Below are 17,347 nucleotides of genomic sequence, written 5' to 3'. Positions count from 1 at the left end.
TTTATTCTCTTAAAAGGGAGGGGGAAGCCAAGTGTCACAGCAGCACAGTTAAAACCACCAGAGGAGAAGAAATGAGGACTATAGTACAAAAACTGGACAGATCAGTGTGCAGTGATCTAGGTCACGTGAGTTTGCTGGGAGCAGTATTTTAACTGAGAAGTCTGATGGCAGCAGGTCCTTGTTTGCCTGTTTTCGCCAAGTGAAAACCATCCAGTTACAGTGAATCAGGACTGAGTTCCTTGAGCTATGTCCCGTTTTGGTCCCATCAGTGCGGATGGTTTGTCCTTTTTACTAGAAAGCCATTATTTAACTGAGTTTTCTCAGCACTTGTCATCAGCTCTGCACCTTCACCTCCTCAGCTCATGGTGGATTTCAGGTCCTTTAGAGGATTTCTAGTGGATTTCTAGGATCAGACCTGTGTCTTGCAGGATTAATAGTTAGTAGCTAATAGTAAGCTAGTGGTTGCCATGTGTAAAAACAAACAACAACAAAAACAAAAAACACATAAAATCCAATGCTGCATGCTGTGTGCATCCTGACATGGGGACCAATAGTCTTCATCACCTCAGAAGTGCACACAAGTTAGAGAAAATCTGACAACACAAGAAACATAGGGGTTGCTGTAACTTCCTGCCGCCCAAAGGGCGCCATTGTGAATATGATTCTACTGGGATATTTCTGCAGCTTAAAAAGAAAAACGGCTGGATAAAAAGTCGAGGAATGATTAAGTCATTTGGATTCATCCACTCTGGACCATGAATGTCTGCATTACATTTCATGACAATCGATCTGCTAGTTGTGCTTTGTGAGTCAGTCATGTGAAAAAGGGGTGTTTCAGTTCATATGTTTCATTTTATAAATATCCATCTCTTCAGAGATGAGAAGCATCATTACTGCAAGCTCAACCATCATCACTATTTACAGTAATGTCCCCATTTTTGCAGTAAACTTTGCCACAACATGAATATGATATAGAAATGTCATGATCGTGGCTGAAAACATCCACAGCATGAGCAAAGTATTTATCACTGTCGGCGAAAATATTATCACTGCAGATAGAAAAGTCATCACTGTGGGTATCAATGTCATCACTCCAGGTAGAAACGTCATCGCATCAGCTCAGGTAATAACATACTTTATATGTTCACATATAAAGTGGGCTATTAGAACCAACATGAAACTCACAAAAACAGAGTCATGTGATGTGAAAGAAACATCCAGGAAAAATTAGGCAATTATAAAAATAGACCAGTGTAAGACATCCTGGAAGCAGAGCAGAGCCGGATGAGGAGTAGCTTCTTAAGCTGGGCTCAGGCTGCAGGATTTAAAGAATCTCAACATATCTCATGCTTACAGGCCATCCGCTCCAGATTTCGCTCATAAAACCTTGTCTTTACGCTCTGCGAGAAGCTCCCACCTAGCCAGATAAGGACAGGAAATTACAGATTACGGGATTCAATCGGATTTGTAAATAGGATTTAGAAAATTGGACCATCTTGAATGTTGCAAACATGTACATTCTCACAATGTGTGGTGACACACTCAAAACAAGTATGGAGCTACGCCAGCAGGAAAATCCTGCTACAGTTGAAATTTGCAGAAGGAAGATGAAGTAAGAAACATGTGGATGAAGGGCTGTGCATGTGAAGAAACCAGGGCTTGGAGGAGAATCTGGAAGCAGTCATCGTGTTTGCTATTCAGACAATTAGCTTCTCATTTAAAGCTGATGCTCATAGTTGCTATGACATTTGTTTTCAGTCCTGTCATTGCTCCCATTCTTCATGATACTTTCACCTTTTTTCGAAGGCAGCAAAAGTGCGTGTGGCCGTCTCTATAAGTAAAAGAACATGATAGATGTTGGGTGGCTCAGGTCATCAGAGGGAACATAACATCACAATACAGCTGTGGGATATAATAACCGCTTCAACCTAGCAACCTTCATTTCCCGATGTCAATCCTTTAGATAACTCATAGCGGGATGAACTTGAATGATGCGTCTGTAGGAAGTAGCATCCACCTCTGCACAATCGGTGTAAACAGTAAGACACATATGTCAAAGGTGGACAACGGGAACAGAAGACAAAGCTTTGTCTTGGGTATAAATCTTTATCTGGACATTTGACATGTCTTAGAATTGAGAATGGACTAAAATTGGACCACTTGTTCACAAAACAATCAAAGCAATAAATTTACATCTAAGAAAAGATAAGATAAGAAAGCAAAAATCCACATGCTCAATGCTAAAATCCTGGTTAACAAACAACCCCTTCTAAAGCAAAGACAACATATGTTCAGGGATATGTTGTTTAATGCTCTTTGTATTTCTTTGTTATCGTCTCCTCACCTTTTCATCTACATTGCACACTACTCATCCAAAATAGGATCTAATCAATAGAGACAGAATACAAATAACAGCTGATTGACAAGAAAACACTCCCATTGGAAATGGCTACAATAATATACTATAAGTAGTCTCGGCAGTAACTGGTGAAAAAAGGAAGGGTTTGACAGCTCTTTTTACTTCTGTTTCCATTCATTCCCATGTGGAAATCCCTACGTTTGATCACTCATCGCTGCTCTTTCTGCTGCTTGTTATCTCTGATTGATGGTCATTTTCTTTCACTCTGTGTGCGGGCGCTATAATCAGGATCTTTACATAGCTGCAATGGCTCTCTCAGTTCTCTGTCCATGTTAACGCCTTAACAACACAACAGGTCTGAGTGTACTCTTGCATTTATTCAGAAAAAAAAAAACGTTGTTCTCCTCTCAGGGAGCTGCCACTCAGCATTACAAAGACAGCAGTTTGCTGGTTCACTATAAAAGCCTGCACATATTTCTGTATTTTTTTCTCTGCCAGTCAAAATGGGTTCAAGGAATTTTTCATTTTAGGGATTTGCTTTGATCACGCCAATTGGACGTTTTCTCTGCTATGTCCCTGAGTTGTTCTTGAAAGGCTGTGAGTGTAAGACGGAAGCCGAGCGGAATGATTTCCGACAGGTAAATCACCGTGGATGCATGATGGATTATACACTGACAGCTTTCACTAGTGTAATGTGAAGTTTGTTTGCTGCAGTGAGTCAGTCTAATTTCACTCCTGAGGTTTTCTGACCAACCACTCCTCGTGATTTGTGCTGTACTGTTGTTTGGAGAAAATGCCACTCTGAACTCAGTGCAGGATTTTTTTTTTGTAATTCTCAAGTAGTAGTGTAGGACCTGGCCACCACAGGAGCTGGAAAATGAAAATGTCAACGTCTTTTTTTGTGATGCAATAGTCGTTGAAAAATAAAGATATTCATGAGCTTTTGTGTCACGTTTTCTGTCCTCCTTCGCCTTGAAAAAGACGATTGTTCGCTCCAACCACCCAAATAGTAATGCGCTCTACTCCAGGTGAACAATGCAAATATTGGACATTCATTTCAGGATACAGTTGCCATGTGATTGGGCTGTTCCGCATAGAGGTCAGAGAAACAATTAAGGGACTTTGATGGGAATGATGGGGAGTGTGAAGTGGGAGGGCTGCTGCAATAACGGTGCTCAGTGCTGGAGTACGCTCAGCATTACTGAGCCAGTTAATAAATAATCCACCAGCTTTTGGTTTCATCCTGCTTCACTGGTGTGATGATAATCTTTGGTCATTTTTTTCCACCTTTTGTTACATGATTAATAGAGGGACACTTAGCACTCAATCCAAATTATAATAAAAAAGCTTTAAAAATATACATTTCCATCATGCTGCCCTTCATGTACACATACTCCATTACAACTAAACGTCCTACATTCAAGTAAAATGTAGTACAAGTACCAAAAATGTAGGCACTCATTCATTCTGAAAATGGGTAATCTAAGATCAAACACACGTAATTATTGTTATTACTTAACACTAACTAACTTATTACTTATAGCATAAACGTGGACCTGGTTTTAACAATTCTATTATAGGCTGATCAACCACGACATCAAAAACACCTCATTCGGAAAATTGTTGCCATGCATTGTCTGTAGTAACCTGTAAATTCACATTCTGTACTATAAATGCACTAATTGACAGAGAAGAGCTCTTTATCACAGTATGAATAGTCTGAATTGACAGTAAAAAATTTAAGGTCTCCAGAAGACATCAACTTCAGGAAATCAGGTTTCTCTAATGTCCCCCATTTCCCCAATCCCCCATTTGCTCATGAAAACGACACCAAATCATAGGCAACTGAACCTGAATGACAAGATATAGAGTTACACTTTTATGTTACATTACAAATTACAATGCAAAAAAGCAGATCTGTGAAACATTGCAGTTTATAAATACTATTGTTTCAATCTAACAATGTGTGTATTTAAAAATCTTAATGTATGGTTTTTAAATCTGATATTAATTAATCTCAGAAGTGACTATTAACCAAAGTTGCCTATATTAAATGTATACTAATTGTATAGTGGACTACAAGTGGAATCAAATTTAAATAATTATTATGAAATTATCTAATTTAATTACCTATAAACATACTTGTCTAAATAACTTAAGGGTTTTCCAAAACTGCCATGCTCACTATTGGTTTTCCATGTGTTTGTTCTTTCTGAGGCAAATCTACAGTAGCACAATGAAGGAGACAAATTACACATAACGTGGGATTTATGGTGACAGGATATAGTGAGTGTACTGTATTTTTTGCCCATATAATGGTTGGCTAGTGCAGTTTTAAGAGGCTGGCATGTGTTGTTGCAACGTTTTATGTGGGAATGTGCTAAGGGAAAGGGAAACAATAAAACAAGGGAGCAAGAAAGACAGAGTGACACATGAAGAGAGGGAAAAAGACAGCATGGTTTTGTCACCATTCCCACAGACGAGTATGTATCAGCAGGATGGTCATCCAATCTAATCATCCTTCACAGTGGGACAACTACATCAGTTACCATCAATGATAAATCATATTGACAGCTATTGCCTGGCAGAAGGGGGGTAATGATAGAAGAGGGAGTGTGTAACCATTGAAAAATAGACTGAATTTTAGTGAATTTAAGGAGGAAGAAGAATGATAGACGCCTTATGATGAAAGGAAATTATAAAAGAAAAGAATGATTCTGGGTAATTGTGTGAACATTGTCTGGTCAGTAACTGTTCTTGAATTCTACCGTCCCTTAATTCTTTCTGTCACCCATTTCACCATCAGCACCTCACTGACTGCACCTCTGCCTCCACTTCTCCAGCCTCTCAACCACCCACATAGTGCCTGTTACCAGCTCTTAATGGTGGAACAAAAAAGGATGGAAAGTATTTATAGATTTCGTTGAGCTTGTGTTTTGCATGACTAAAAAAAAAAATTGAATTCAATAGCAGGTTATTATCCCACCTAAATCCTGCAACCTGCAATTTATTGTTCTGTAATTACAGTGTGAAGAGAAGTAATGACTTGACTTAGGAGATAGAAGAAGAAGAAGAAGAGGAGAAAGAGAGCAAATATATTGAGGCAGAAGGAGATGTTGGAGGTGGGAGCTGGGGATTGGGTTGAACCAGAGTGTCGAGACAAATCCATTATTGATGAAAGTGAATGGCAGAAGGTTTTAGGAAGGCCTGGTGCTGGGTTGTGTTCACTTGCCGAGTAACATTAATTGACATTTCCCTTGTGGTGGCTCAGGCACCTGTCCATCTGGGGATCTTGTTTCAGATTGCACCATGACTTATTTACAGAGACACTGGACCGAACAGTCATTGGGCTGGTTCAGACTTCTCTTGGGGTCTGTGTGAAATTGTGTGCTCTAAAAGGCATTGGTGGTTTCACTGCAGAATACCAGAAAAAGTATGGTAACTAGACATATTGTCAGTAGCTACCTTGAGCTCCCAATATGTACTCCTGTATAGGATATTATTTATCTGTTCCATCTAGAACCATGTTGATAAAGCAATAATAAGGTTTAATTTGATTTAGGCAAAAAAAATAAATAAAACTACTTTGTTAGGTTTAGGGAATCAAAGGTTATGGTTTGGAGTAAAGTCAGGTAAGGTAAGTTTGGAAAGTTTATGGAAGCTGTGGTTTCAGAAAAATAGCATTTTGTTAAGGTTATCCATTGATCTTGGATGGTTGTAGAAACTCTAGACCTGTTCTCTAGAGGTCTTGAACTCAAGCAAGAAAATGTCTTAAGTTAATCTTCATGCTTAAAGCCTTTTGTCTTCAAATAAAGCATTTAAACTCACTGTAAAGATTCTTGAAAATATGTCAGATTAAACATAAATCTCCCACTTGTGTGACTAGTCCAACTAAGTTTTTTTGTGCAGTATCCTCTTCGCTTATTCTGAGGTGCCAAGCCATAATGGCTGCACGTCTACCGCCTGTGACTGGAAAATAAAAAACCTCCAGTGTCTTTTTTTCCTCATCAGCCATGAGACGCAACACCTTTCACACTTGAAAACTAAGTGGGATATGCAGTACAAAGAAAAGATTTATGCTTGATCAAAAATGCCACGAAACACTTATTAAAGATATTTTTAAGATATAGCAGTAAATAAGATTAATTGGTTAGCTGAGGCTGAGCATAACATTTAGTACACAGACAAAAAATCTCTCTCTTTCCTTCTTTTTCCTTTCAAAGAAAAACATCACAATATTTCAGAAAGTTTTTTTTAGCAGCCGTGTTGACAGTTGATGTCATACAGTGATGACTCAGCATGTAACCAGTTCATGAAAGTTTGCACATGAGCTATTCTGAACACTGTTTGTTGATCAGAGCCATCCTGCTCAGAGGTGATGCATTTTCTGTTTGTAGAGTCAACAATTTTCTGTGAAATATGAGAGGGCGAAGCAAAGATAAGAAGCTGCAGTTCATCCAGGCCTCTATTTTTGTAATCATGTGACAGAGGATGTGACAACAGATTTTTTTTATTTTTATTGCCACCTTGTGGCCACAGTGACCCCTGGTTAAAACCAGGGTGCGATCAGGAGGAATACATTAATCAGCCAGTGTAGGCTCTGACACAAATCATAACTCATAACGAATCAAATCACTTCTTTAAAAACATTCTGCTCTGAGAAACCGTGCTCGGAGAGTTTTGTGATGGAGAGAACAATTCAGAGCAAAAAAAAAAAAAAAAACACCACAAAAGAATATCCCCATGGGAAGGAAATATATTGTACCTTAAATTAAACTGGCGTGGGTGGGAGACACCACATTTGGCTACATGTTCCCAGATCCTAGGAGAACCATTTTTCAATATAAGAAACTATTCAGTTATATAATAGAGGAAGGATGGTTTTTGTCAACCTTTTACTTCTATGCAGCATGTCACATATTGGCACACAGCCATTAAACACGCAGCCAGGAAACAGCATTTAGAATTAAAATTTGTTCTTTTTTTATTTTATTATGTCTTCATATATCATGCAGTGTGTTTGGTAAAACCTTGAAAATAATACTTTCTTCCTCTATCATGAAACTCTCACGAAGTTTCTCTGTAAGCACCAGAATTCCCAAATTACCCTGCTCTGCTTGATTATTTCTGACTCATGCTTTAATACACCTTTGCCTCCTCAATGCCACTCGCCATCACACAGAGTTACTAAAATACAAAATGAGTTCCATTGAGAAAATGCCTTCACATATGTGCCTATGTTCTGGCCTCAGAAATAGAACGTACAGATGAATCTACTGGCTGCTTTATGTGCTGTGCTCTCACCACGTCCAATGCTGCAGTTTCTAACTGAATGCATTTACTGACTGTGGAAGCCCAGATATTAAGAATTGATTACGGTGAGCAATCGTGTGTCATGAAATTTGCCAGTGAGATCGTATGGCATTACTTGCTATTCTAGATTATAAATCAGGAAACTTGCACTCAATGATTTCTTGCATTCAGTAGTACAGATTTAGTTTCAGAAGTGGGCGTTCTTAGAAAGCTTACTTTAATCGATATGCTCTGCTCTTTTGCTTTCTGGTAAAATAAACAAATTTTAACAGTTCCCTGCCCTTTTTTTTCTAAATGATAAAATAAAAAAAAAAATTTATAAATACTTTTTTAATGGATCTTTTTTTTTCAATGTATACAACGCTGCCCATCAAAAAAAAAAAAAAAAAAAGTCCCATACTCTATAAACTATTTTGTTGGACCCCTTTAGCTTTGATTACTGTGACATCAAGGAAGAACAAAACAATTGATGAAATAACCTGGTCATTCAGTATATTCAGGTAGTCAGCTGACCTCAACCTGACCAACCTGACCAACTGCAGCAGCCCCCGATCATAGCACTGCCCCCACAGCTTTGTACAGTACACATTAGGCATGATGGGTGCATCACTCTGCCGGCCTCTCTTCTTACCCTGATGCACCATCACTCTGGAAGTCAATTTGGACTCATCAGACCACATGACCTTCTTCCATTGCTCCAGTGTGTAATCTATATGGACTGGCAAATTGAATTTTTTTTAATAATTAGCCCCACTGACAAGTTTTCTTAAGGCTACATAGCTATTTAGACCCAGTCCCTTGAGTTCCCTTCACATTGTGCAAGTGGAAATGCTCTTACTTTCACTATTAAACTTAGCCGTGAGTTCTACTTTGTCTCTGTTGTTTTTCTGCTACGATGATGGTTCCCCACTATATTTCCAGTTTTTAATAATGCATTGGACAGTTCTTAACCCAAGTTTACTAGTTTCATCAATCTCCTTAGATGTTTTCTTTGCTTGATGCATGACAGTAAGTTGACCCTTCTGAAACAGATTAAAATATTTTCCACGACCACAGGATGTGTCTTTTTACATGGTTGTTTAAGAAATGCGAAGCTACTCACTGCATCAGTTATGGTTAAATAACTTGTTGGCAGCTCAAACATAATCATCCATGCAGTAATTATCCAAAGGGAGGCTCTTACCTATTTACTTAATTAAATCCAGGTGGTGACCTTTTTTTAGATGGGCAATTTATTATTATACAGTACATACATTAAAAAAGTATAAATTACTTCCCTATTTGACATTGGAGTCTCTACCCCTATGAAACGTTCTAGTCTGTCTCTGGCATCACACAGTCCCTGTTTAAGATGCATGTCGGCTCTGATCACACATGGACAGCTAAATGCAACACAACTTCTTCTCTTTTTATCCACTAGTCAGAGTCACTTTAGCAAGAAATCCAACCTCAGGGCACAGGAATTATACTTCAAATGCCAATATAAAATAAATAAGTAGTAACACCTTCGGTTGTTATGGAATTTATCTGGAATTGAACTCTTATTGGTCTATATGTGTTTATCTTCATGGTCTTTATTTTTCTGCATCATCCCATGAATTGCTGCTGCTCCTAAAGTGTAATTGATCAAAAGACTCAGAAGATCCTGGCTCACGTGAGTGTGAAGCTGTGATGTGAAAACTCCCAAACATAGCTCATATTTTGCCAATGTGCTGTTTTAATTGAGCAGAATGAAAGGAGTGCTGAGGCAGCAGCATCCGATCACACTGTCTGGAGCATGAAACAAATTGGTCATGCAAAACCAGCCCCTCTTCAACAAACCAATTAATTATTTATGGGCTTCAGTGGAGCAGAGAAAGTTAATTTATTGTTATCATTAGAAGAGTGTTGTGTTTGGGCCCATAAGAGGAAGAGTCAAGCTACAATTACAGGCCCTGCAGATTAAAGAGAACTTCATATGACTTCGCACACATCACAAGATGCCTTCAAACATAAGGGACCATCTTCAAGTTTTAATACATGCAAATTAAAAGGACGGAGGAGCCGTCTTAAAAAGTGCTTGTTTTACCACAAGTTTGTAGCCACACATGAGTGATGTCATGGTTTACCAGCACACCCTGGAGAATGCTCCTACATCAGTGCAGCAAAGTGAAAAATGCAACCACTTAAGGTCAGCACAGCCGAAAATATCTGTAATAAATAAATCAGTAATTTAGTTAACCAACAGTTTGATTACTCCCATGCGCTTATGTAACTGTGCTGGTTTTGCGAGTTACTGGTCATAACCAAGTAGGAACTAAATTCAACTTTTCAAATTTGACTTACCAAAGTTTCTCCGTCTCCCTTTAATCAGAGGTGACGTATCTTTAATTAATATAGTGCTATATCAGTCTGTGTTGTGGGGTTTATTAATTCACACACATTAATTCAGTGAGATTTTCACTGCAGTCACAACAGCTTCATGCCAAATTCATCACCATCTTTTTCCTCACTTTGGAATGTGCATAATTTGATAACGTTTACAAATTATTAAACTGATGACGCTCTAAGTGGCCACTTAACCAATCTCCCCTAAGTGGGAGCCCTGTGTGGAAAAGCTCTCAACCATCTCAAGTATTGTGACTTTATTGTTTATTCATGTACTGTATCAGTGTAGTCTATGTGGAGAGAGAGAGTTTCTCCCTGCTCCAGACAACATACAAAGGTTGTAACATAAGGACACAAACACAAAAACAAAAAACCTAACTTTTATTACACTCCTATCCGACTCTTTACTGTATCTGTTCATTACCTTTGGGCAGCTTAATCAACGAAATCACTTTGATTTGCAAATGTTTACTCCTCCACGGGAGCAAAGAGCCATAACACCAGGGACGTGCAGTGAGAATTCCATTGTTTCTGATTAGGAATTCATTATTTGCTGCCCGTCTACCTCTCTGCCCAGTGCATGGGCTGATTAGCAAGCCGGGGAAGGATAGGTAATGATGATAACACTAAACTCAATAGCTGTTTTATAGGCAGCGGTGCTTTATGATGCTTGCACTAATTGCTGGTGTGATTAGTGAGGTGTCTGTGCCCTCTCTGGTTGCTCAGGCTGTCCTGTGAACTGAGCTCTTGCAGACCGGAGCACAGGGGAGGTGTGGGTGTTCAGCGGATCGTTGCAGGAGGAAGACACAGGGGCATAATCGACTTCCCACTTTTTCTGCCCCTGTCAGCCCTTTCCTGTGTGCTGCAATAAAGACAAATTCACTTATAGGCAATCAAAGGATTTTTTCTGTATCTCTTGGCAATAAAGTAATCTGCTTCTAACTGTCAGAGAGAAGAAGAAAGTCCAAATAAAAAGGAGACTGAGAACATTAGCTGATTTGATAACCTGAAATATATGTGCAAAAAACGTCACATCCCTCTCTGCCTTTGAGTGTGCTTCCTCTGATGGAGGTGTACCTTGAGCTCTTTATGCTGTACAAAGCTAGAAGGCCTTGGACATAAAATGCTTCTCTGTGAATACAGTATGTTCCTCTCGCCCTGTTAGACCTGTATAAATTTGATGTGTTGAAACCATCTCTTTGGATAGCTTTATGTGTTTGTTCAGTGTGACCTCGGCACTCGAGTGTTTCAAACACCCTCGTTGCTGTTGTGCACGAGCAGGCAGTCGGAACTGAAAGTGAGACGACAGCATCCTTACTGAGGTTTTTGTTCAGATATTTCCCTGCCAGTGAGTTTGTACAAGAGAATTTGCATGGATCTCAGGTTGTGTTTGCATAGTTCTCTGTGTGACCTTTATCTTAGTTCTCTGAGCAGACTTTTAATATCACTGTGTTTTTAAATGGAGTGTGGCATGTTGGACATGAACATATTTTGTACATAGCACTATCCACTGGGTTAGCAACAACAACAACAAAAAAAACATCTTATGTGAAATGTATGTACCTCATGAGCCCATTAACAAACCTCTCGAGAATTATTTTTCCATAGCTACACTTTTCAGTCATTAGATGAAGTGGGTTTGCAGTGAGTGGGGATCTTAAAGAGAAAAACAATCAGTTTTAGAAATTGTGAATCATATAAAACTGTTCAGTAGAGCCCCAGTAGAGGAGATTATGGCTTTCTGTTGCCATACAGGTAGCCATTGTGATGCCACTGGCTGTGCAAACTTTGCACTCATTACTGCAACACTAGACTTTTAGATCAGTAAACAGAAAATAGCCACCTGGAATAGCCATCATATATCATCATCATCATATCAAGTCAATGGATTTCAATTTCTGTCATCACACAATATGTTTTAATGTGTTTTCCTTCTCAGTGGTGAAAGGATTATGCTCTTTTGGGCTGATATTGAGCTCCCTCCATGTTTCTGTCCTTGAAATAGTTCAGAGCACGGTAGGATTGAACAGCTATCCAGCTTCTCATTCTGTCTCGTTGCCTCTCTGGCTCCCTCTCTTTGATGTGTCAGTTGAGTCGGGTCGGAGTTGGGCAGCCAGCCACATCCATCAGCTCCATCCATCAAGCAGTGGGCCGGGTGGCAGAGAGAGGATGACGGGCAGCAGAGAAGAGGCAGATGTTTCACAGGAACTGATATGTGTTCACGTCCACGAGGGATGTCATTACGTGACGAACAGACAAACATGTAGCTGATTAGCGGCTTATTAAGTCAAGGACACTGGCTCACAGTAACACACCCCACTTCCATTCTGGCTTGTTGTGCTGATGGCTTGCCAGTCACTGAGAACCTGCGTGTCTCAGACAGATAACCTCTCTTTCTAATTAACTGCTGCTCTGTTCTTAAACTCTAAGCTCCTTTTGATACACCGCAAAGCCCCAGAATAAAAAGCTGCTTTTGCCATTTCATCTATAGCTTCCTTGTGTATGCCTAAAGGGGAGAAGGCAGAGGTACATGAGGTTATCTCTTGGAGAGCCCACTGTGTTGTGCTAAGTAAATAAAGCAGAATCTCCCTGAGGGTATGTGAGGATTGTAGGAACTGAGGAAAGTGGACAGTGTAGCAGAAAGAGGGCTTTAGCCTTGATCCAGGACAATGGCTAAATTCTTAATGTTGAAAATCTCATCTGCGCCCTGTGTTTTCTCCTTCAGTTGGATCTCCTGAGTTGTCCTCTGTTTCCACCAAACAATAAGCAATGCCATGTGTTGTTAGAAATATGGATTTCCAGCACTCTTCTTTATTTCCTGCTTTCTTTCACTCCCCCTCCACCGTTGTCTTCACCTTTTATTCACCGTATGTTTAATACAGTACATGTCTGTATTTCATGTGTTTTGAGTGGTTAGAACAATAAATGGGCTTAGATTTCCAAGAACAGCGAAAAATACAGGCAGTGGTGGACCGCTTAATGGACATCAAGATGAAAATCACCCAAATACAAAACAACAGTTTTCCAACAATGCACTGTTCTGTGTGAAAAAGAGATAATATTTCTCTGGACAGCACTGTTTACCTTTAGAATAATTTTACTTTATTATAACATTATTTTGTTATCCCCAAGGAGTTGCAAAATGAAGTCTGGCAGGGTAAATGAACACGGTGATGGCGGTAGTGATGGCATCTCCCTCTGTGGCACCAGTCAGTATGTTTATCTATACTTGGGTAACCAGGTTATTCAAAGAAACCAGGTTACATGTTTACATATAATATAGAGACTTGGTTACAGTATATGTATACCAGTCTCTCTATACATGCAGCAGATTTATTCCCGACACCCAACCTCACTTTGCATTACTTGCCTGTTTAAACCAAATGAATAATCAGATATTCATGGGAGAAAACCATATTGTGTCTTCCAAAGGCTTCTTCTTTGTGTTGTTTACAGTATCTTTCTGACTTTAGATGAAGTTCTTTTAAAACAAAGGTGCAAAATGATCACAAATAACCCGCCTCTCCTGGAATTTCTTGTATATTGACAGCTGCTCCCTGGCACACACAATTAAATTATCTACAATATACTGTCTATCAAATTTCATTAATTGACAGGATGCTGCTTCCTCTCTCTTTTTGGTAAACCTTCCCTGTCTGAAGTATCTGTAATGCACATGTGAACTTGTAAAAACCTGATTAGAAACACATTCAGCTGTATTCCTAACTGAGAAATCTGTGTTCTCAGGGAGAAATCTACCTGGGGAAACCAGGTTTCCTGTTTACACAACATTTGAGAAATCAGCCTACTGGGGAAAATCGACTGTAACCCAGTTACTTAATTACCTGTAAAAGCACTGAGTGAAAATAGGAACTCAGGAACTGCTAGCAGCCAATGCAGCTGGATTTTTCATTATGCAAATTTTCCAAAATGTGAAAAAAATATGCCTTGAAAAACAGAGCCGAGTTAACTAAGTTTGCTATCTTCATGTCCAGAATATACTTCTATTTTATATCAAACAATGATATCAAATTAGAATGGGAACCCTTTCATTCAACCCTGAGCTAGCAGGAGGCAGAGCGGGTCGTCCTCTTAATTGCAGGGCACTGAACCCCTGGTTGCTCCCAGTGGGCCAGGCCAGCGCTTTGCATGGAAACTCTGCCAGCACTGATGTGTGAATGAGAGGCAAATTGTAAAGTGCTTTGTCCATTAAGGTAGAAAAGCAGTATATAAGTGCAGTCCATTTACCATTTACCATCCCCGGAACAGTAAATAGTGTGTCTGCAAATAAAGGGAGCGAAAATAAAGGGGTTAAAAAAAGCAACTGGGCGAAACAACCCCCAGACTTATGTAGAATCAAAGTTCAAATCTCTCCAGCATCCATTGGAGTTACTGAGTTTCTGGTTTAAATTTGACTTTATGTATCTTTACTGTATGTACTTGTGGTGTTTACCTTTCAGGTGTGCTCACTTTCACCTCACTTCCTTATAGAGTGGTAAAGATAATGTGTCACTACCTTCACTGCTGTATACCTCCATGCTACCATTTCAAACTGTGTTACCATGACTGATAGAAACAAAGGCTAAAACTAAGTAGTTCACTTGTTCATTATAACCCTAATTAATCTAGAAAGAGTTTAAAGAGGTGTGAGACGAAGAGAGCTTTGTGCGTTGTACAACCAAGCCTCCCCGCTGCATGCTGGCTAACCTGTCATTTGCATTATAAATAACAAGCCAGTATGGTGGGAGACGTGCCTTGTGGTGTTTTTCCTTCTCCTGGCTGTCTACTAGTTGCTCTCAGTTATCTCCACCATCAGCTGGCAGCGGGAGCCGACATGCTCTTGGTTTTTTTGCCATCTCTTCGCAACGTGTCAGGTCCAGTTTAGCACTTGAAGGCAGGATGTGTCAGAATCACAGCTCTCTTTCTCTCCAGGCTGTCTGGCTCCCAAGGTGAGTCAGGCCTCGTCACCACTCCTATAGAGACATAACCCATCACATGGCATTGGTGGACGGCCAGCAGTTAATAGCCCTGTCGTGATTTGTCAGGGAAAATACTCATCTGCTGAAGAGTGCGATCACTTAGAGCAAGGTTAGAGTGTTTATGTGGTGGAAGGGAGCTGGACAGTCAAATATAAATCTGCTCTGTCACGGCATGTTTGAGCCTTGGCACAAACTGGGTGAACAAAATCCTAAATTGATATTGACAGCTTGCACTGGAGTCTGAATACAGGCACCGTTAAAGCTGCAAGTACAACATCACGAGGGATAGTGAAGCTTAAAGTTGAGACTCTGTAGATCTGCTCTGGTGTCCCGAGCATTTCTGCACAAGTCACCGACTTTCTGTTTGTTTGTCCTTTCTCTAGAAAGAGTTTCTGGCAGCTACGACCGAGAGGGACATCTTTGCCCATCTGGGTCTCGAGTACATCGAGCCTTGGCAGAGAAATGCGTAGGCCTGCGCTCCTCCCTGGCTGGATGATACCCTGTGCGTGCATCACCGTTCATCCCATCTGCTTGCTGCTCTTCAGCTCTCTTGTGATTCACTTCGAAACATCTTTTGATTTCCATACACTTTTGTGTTGTCGCTGCCATTATTGTTGTCTGGATTACATGCTTGTGTATGATTCATAATTGTGCTTATTCGCTATTGTCTATGAGCAAGTAAACACGCTCCTTTACCATTCATGGCTTGCCTGTCTCTAAGTGTTGTAATCACAGACAGGACACAAAAACAAATCAGTCAGAATATGAATCGCCTGCGGTGCCTGCGAGGAAAGAGGGCTTCTGAAAGAAACACAGAGGGAAGCAGAAGAGAGAAGGGGGTGACCGCAGAGAAAAAAAGAGGATGAGGGAGAAGACAGGAAGAGATGAGAAAAGCGAGGGGGAAGGGAGTTTTTGTCGAACAAAATGTTGTAATCACCCTCCTCCTGGCAGGAAAGTGCTCGGCGTGAAGCTGAGCCAGGTCTCCGGGGAATTGAGAGGCGGGTAATGAGCTTCAGATAGAAGAGCATTCGGCATCGCCATTTAGCCTCCATTTAAGGCTAGGTCCACTGGAGATCATTTAGCTGGCATTCTGCTATCCAAAGACCCATAGTCTCTGCTTTTGTTCCACAATGAATCCTCCTTCCAGGTGCTCGGCTGAAATTAGAGGCAATCAACTGCACCGGGAAATCATGAAGAATTCAGACGGAAGGTAAATGAGTCCACTAACCACATGGATGGTTCTTGGCATTCAAAGTGACTTTGGCTCCAATGCATAAAACATCTATTATCTTATTGCTTTGACTCTGTCTTATGTTTTATGTAAGACGGTTGTTTACCAAGACGTGTGTCCTTATTTTTCAAATGTACGATGGCTCTGTAGGACAATGATCCACTAATGAAGAAACTCCATTGAATCCTTGTGGGTAATTTAAGTGAAACTGACTTGTTTTTCCCGGGATGAGGTGACCCGCCCTGTTGTCCACACCCAGACCCACTTTCCCGTGATGCTCAGTCCCCGTTTTTTTCCCATGGTGCCTCAGAAAGAGCAGAGACAGATGAGAGCAAAGCATTCTAGTGAATCACCCTATTTAAGGATCTTTAAGTAGAACAGTCTGGTACTTTGAGGACCCGACCTGGGCCTCCTCCCTCCACTCTTCTTTCTGTCTCTCCTGCTGTGCTGCACTCTCAACCTCGCTGACACAAAACAAACTTTAAAGATTCTGAGTTGTGGTGTTAACCAGCTCTGGCACCCTGGACTCCTGGGTTATCTGATGTTTTCATTTTTATAAAGCGAGGATGAAGTCTTGCTCTCTAGAGTGAAATAAAATCAAGCTGACCTCAATACATTTACATTTGTCCTGCTCTCTTTTTCCTAATTGTTTTTCAAGTACAAGTGGGATCTCTTTCTACTTCCACATTAAATATTCACTAGTGTAAAGGGATTAAAAGGCTGTAGCACTCAATTTAAGAATTCACACATTGTCAATTTAATCATAGACAGCCTTACACTGTTTGTAAAGCCTAAAAAGCACATAATTAAGTATACTATCAAAACTCTATCTGCTCAAAGGTCCTCAATTTCATTCCCTACAGAGCAACACATTTACCTGGTATCACAGATTATTAAGTGAGACCATTTTTTTTCTCTGGCCGTACTGATGGAGATTGCTAACACTACAACCGATTATGCCGGTGTATACTTCAACACTTACCCTCAGTGAACTCAGGTAATTACTAAATGTAGTTGAAGCTAATTGCAGTTAATTTGAAAATCTCCTGAATGGACTAGTCTTATCACTTCCTTTCAGTGTTTGCGTTATGCATGGTA

The 17,347-nt window shown here is 40.1% G+C and overlaps 1 protein-coding gene across 1 annotated transcript in view; it reads left to right on the top strand.

The window, feature by feature from the left end:
* The window catches only part of dntt (deoxynucleotidyltransferase, terminal), a 62,898-nt gene extending 46,048 nt beyond the window's left edge, over positions 1 to 16,850 (top strand). Inside the window, exon 11 of the mRNA XM_026353964.1 lies at positions 15,402 to 16,850. Coding sequence (XP_026209749.1) covers positions 15,402 to 15,488 — 87 coding nt within the window. The 3' untranslated portion in view covers positions 15,489 to 16,850. The remainder of the gene's footprint in view (positions 1 to 15,401) is intronic.
* Positions 16,851 to 17,347: the final 497 nt, after the last annotated feature.

This window comes from Anabas testudineus, chromosome 15 (genome assembly GCF_900324465.2).
Source record: "Anabas testudineus chromosome 15, fAnaTes1.2, whole genome shotgun sequence".
Taxonomy (NCBI): domain Eukaryota; kingdom Metazoa; phylum Chordata; class Actinopteri; order Anabantiformes; family Anabantidae; genus Anabas; species Anabas testudineus.
Note: the sequence above shows the minus strand (reverse complement) of the source record. Positions and strands in the feature narration are given on the sequence as shown.